At 36.4% G+C, this 4,515-nt stretch overlaps 1 protein-coding gene across 1 annotated transcript in view; it reads left to right on the forward strand.

Annotated features, from left to right (window-relative positions):
- LOC106510914 (palmitoyltransferase ZDHHC2) overlaps positions 1 to 2,433 on the forward strand; it is a gene marked incomplete at its 3' end in the record, with an annotated part of 6,131 nt that extends 3,698 nt beyond the window's left edge. The window contains 2 exon segments of the mRNA XM_013999646.1: positions 1,591 to 1,617; positions 2,339 to 2,433. Of these exon segments, the coding sequence (XP_013855100.1) occupies positions 1,591 to 1,617; positions 2,339 to 2,433 (122 nt within the window).
- Between the last annotated feature and the right edge of the window lie 2,082 nt (positions 2,434 to 4,515).

Below are 4,515 nucleotides of genomic sequence, written 5' to 3' on the forward strand. Positions count from 1 at the left end.
ATGATCTGATTAGTCAACTAATCGAAAATAATAATCTGTGATTAATCGATTATAAAAACAATTGTTTGTGGCAGCCCTATCTGCCATAACAGCAATAATTATATTGGATATCGGCTGAAATGTTCAAATCGGTGCTTCACTAGTCCCATGAACTTTAACCTTGTTTCACACCTGAAGCTTGAAGCCACGTTACAAATTAAAATCAAACCATTATAATCAATCTGAAGCCGAACAGTCGACACACAGTCACATGATACATCTTTCACTGACACACACACACCATGCTGAGCTCCTGGGAAACCCCTCCCACTGCAACACATATGTTTTATCTCCATCCATCAGTTTTTCTCCATTGGACTCTCTTTATAAATGTCTGCTTCAAGGTCCAACAGTCGGACTCTGGAAGGGAGTAGTTGAAGCAAAATGCAGCGTCCAAGCTCATCCAGCGTAAACAAACACGCCCACCAACTTCTGACCAATCACACAAGAGTTTCTGATGTGGAGAGAGGGAAAGGTTGTGACAACAAGGGCTGGAAAACTGGAAGCTGCAAATGTAAAGACAATTTTCATCATGAAAGTATAACAGTGAGACGTGATTTCAGCTGGACCATGTGGAGGTCTGTACTTAGAAACATGATTTTAATGCAAAGATTAATCATCTCTTAAAGGTAGCAACACAAATATCTGCAGCTGTGTGTGAGCTAACGGTGGTGATCAGTTTGCTTTATGAAAGGAGTGACTGTTCCTGGAAAGTTTGTTTTCTCAGGGTGCCCTCGTCCTCTGGGTGTGGAGAAGTGAAACCCAGGTTTTAAACAGCACTGTGTGTGTGTGTGTGTGTGTGTGTGTGTGTGTGTGTGTGTGTGTGTGTGGGTGTGTGACTGTAGTGTGAAGCTCTTTGGAATTCATAGGGACATGATAAATCACTATATAAGTTCAAACTATTGCGCTGCAACAACACAAATGTCTGTTTAAATAAACTTTTATTAGCCATATTCTACATTATTTAAACATATAAACGTCTGAAAGAGAAAATCTTTGAACTGAAATTCAGACGTCTAGAAAAATGTTTCCCCTTTCATAGCAAATAAAGACCAGTTCTAGCTTAGACGACTATCTACATTTTAGACACCTTTACCAGAAAATGCTCAGTGAGTAACTTGTAGTTTTTCAGGGTCTGCTTGTATGATATCTGCATTTCTATCTTCCCAGCTGTCAGGGAGTGAGAGACTCTGGTGTCTGGTTACCATGGTGACTGCAGCTTTAACATTGATTCTGCTCTGGGTTCTCTTTACACTTTTTAAATAATTTACACAGCAAAGTGTTTGTATTCTTTCAGCTTAGATTATCACAAAAGTACGTTTCATTTATTGCTGGGCTTTATACAAGAAAGTTGGTGATTGTTGTCAGGCAGCTGCTGCTCTGGCATCTTCAACATTTTTTAAATATATTTTGCTTCTGTTTTACTGATCTGAACTCAGTAACTTATAAACTACATGTCTTTCCTTATCAGGCAAAGGGTTTAGAAGGAAAAAATGTGTTGCTTTCCTGAATTTAAGCCTGACCGAGTTTTTTTTATGCTTGAATTTTCAGAATCCATCGAAGACACCGGAGAAAAGGGTGAGAGATTTTCAGCTGCTTTGTTTCTCTTAGCGGGTGAGCAGAGGAGACTGAGCCGCTGGGATCAGCTTGTATCAGCTGAAAGTCTGATCTCTGACACGAACTCAGCTTTATTTTCAGCTTTTTTGTGTCCAGAGACATAAATTGAAATAAAATAAAGAAAGCCAACAATCTTTTACTTTTAGCCACGCCAGCCTTAGTTCTGATCAATTGGCTCAGACTGAATGGGCCAGACTGAAAAATCTGCACATTTTTTGTCATTGGATTACCAATGTTTACGCCAAGTAGGAAAACAAATCTGTGTTTTTTCCACTTGGCTTGTAATCTGGTCACTAGAGAAAGATTAAAATGTTAGCATTTTATTATGATTGTGCTTCTATTTTGAGAATATTTAGCACATTAGACACCTTCTCGTTATTAATTTTAATCCACTCTGTGGTAAAAAGGCAAAATGCAAACACAAGTTCACCAATCAAAATGATGCCACATGTTAAATAAGTTAATTTAGAATCAAAATTTGAAAATCATACATACAAACATAAAGCTTTTGTCTGACAGGACGGACCGTGAGTTTAGTCATCTCTGCATAACCAAATGTTAATAATAAACACTGTGTGCTGATAATTCACATAAACTTAAATGATATTCAGAGAAGATCCAAACTGTGAAGAAATGGTCAATCACAAACAGAACCTGATGTTCTATGTGTTCTTGTTTGCAGTGGTGTACCTGCTGGCATACCATGTTATTTTCATTATGTTTGTGTGGGCATACTGGCAAACCATCTTCACCAAGCCTCTGAACCCGCTGAAGGAGGTGAGTGTCTGCGAGGGACGCTGCGGGGAGGATGGCAGGAAGCAGACATCTACAATCCACATTTTATTCACGGAGAACAAAATAAACACATCAAAAGAAAGATTAATTGTACTATTTTTAGGATAAATAAGGAAAATTTAAAGGGGTGGGGGGTATTATGCAAAATTAACGTTTTTGTGCTTTATATCATTTTGTAATGTGATTCCCTTATCAAAAACATACCCAGAGTTTTATTTTTTTACAACACAATGAAGACAAGCATTATAAACAATTGAGCAACATTTCATAACAAAGCAAAAACAAATAAATAAAATAAAATAAAAAATATATAGAGAAAAGAAAAGTAAAATAAATAAATAAATAAACTGAGCTGTAAAGTAATTAAAATGTGATTGGTCTTAATATATATCAAATTACAGGGAGGCTGTGGCAGAGTGGTTAAGGGAGTCATCTGAACCGGAAGGTCGCCGGCTCGTTCCCCCGTCTAGCTGTCTCCCTTGTTGTGTCCTTGGGCAAAACACTTCACCGCAATGCCTCTGATGTGTGTCCCATCAGTGTATGAATGTGATTGGAACTGATTAGTCTCCATAGATGATTGTATTTATTAGCTTTATAGAAACCTAATAGAGTGCTGTGTGAATGGGTAAATGTAGTATGAAGCGCTTTGAGTGTCCTGGATGGATAGAAAAGTGCTATATAAGTACAGTCCATTTACCATTTACGAGTATTTGAGGATTGGTAATTAATAAATATAGGGTAATGTACACAAAATTTATTGACTAAATAAAAAAATTTAATTAAAATGAATGAATAAATGAATAAAAGTAAAAAAATGAATCAGCTGGTTAAAGGGGCAAGTAAAAAAATAGGGATGTATAAATCAAAAGCAAGAAAAAAGTTCATAAGAATCTATTAAATGCAAAACATAAAACAAAAACTTGAGAAATAATGTAAATATGTTGTATAAAGATTATACAGTATCAATAAATTACAAAAGGGGGGGATTAATAAAAAATAATAAATTTTTAAAAAAGAAATAAATCAACTTCAAAGCAGCAGGTAAATAAATAGACATATATAGATAAAAAGAAAAGATAATAAGAATCCAAAAAATGCATAACTGTAATATAAATAAATAAAAAAGTTAATAATAAAAAATCATGTATGTAAATATAAGTTCATAACATTAATGAAAAATAAATCTATTTATAATTAAATAAAAATAATAGCAATAGCACCACACACACAGAGATCCACCACACCAGCAAAACCTGTCCTAAAACGTTGGATGTTCATATTTTCTTTGCAAAACTAGCTTCATAATGACCTATACTAGTTTATTAGCAAAAAGTTAAGTTTATCATAGATGTACTGTAGCTGAATGAGATATGTAACCAAGCTGAAACATCTTGAGACCAACTCAATGCCATGGACATCCAGCCCAGCACTGGATGCCACTCCCAGCACTAACGGTTCACGCTCAACACAGTGTTAGCGAAAGATTTTTTCACCTGACAACGACTCTTAATGTTCTCTTCAGTACAGAATTAGCATATTACATGTACCAACATAAACACAGGAGACGTACAGGTTCAGCCAAGTGGAAAAAAATCACTCCAAAGTGGATTAAAGCCATAAAAACAAAGGAACGACGTTCGTGTTTATGGTTCCAGAATTTAGCCTTTTTTGCTATTCCGTGGCTGCTTGTTCCGTGAATTTTTCAGGTAGAGCTGTGACACTAAGAGAAGAGTCTGGGCTTTAAATTAATGGTCTACTTGTATGGTTTGGATTGTTTTCCTCAACGTTAATGAACTGAAAACGTAATGATTATCAGGCGGAGGTTCTGCTGCTCTCAGTGCTCAGGGGGAGGGGGGAGGGGCGCGCTCGTCACTCGGCTTTAGTCTACACTGTAACGTACACTCTAACAAGTTTTTACTTTTGCATAAAACTCATGACAAAGTCTCATAAAAACATTTCCTATAACACAAACTCACACACACACACACACACACACACACACACACACACACTACCTACCTACCTACCTACCTACCTACCTACCTACCTACCTACCTACCTACC

Source organism: Austrofundulus limnaeus, unplaced genomic scaffold, assembly GCF_001266775.1.
Source record: "Austrofundulus limnaeus strain Quisiro unplaced genomic scaffold, Austrofundulus_limnaeus-1.0 Scaffold2395, whole genome shotgun sequence".
Lineage (NCBI taxonomy): Eukaryota > Metazoa > Chordata > Actinopteri > Cyprinodontiformes > Rivulidae > Austrofundulus > Austrofundulus limnaeus.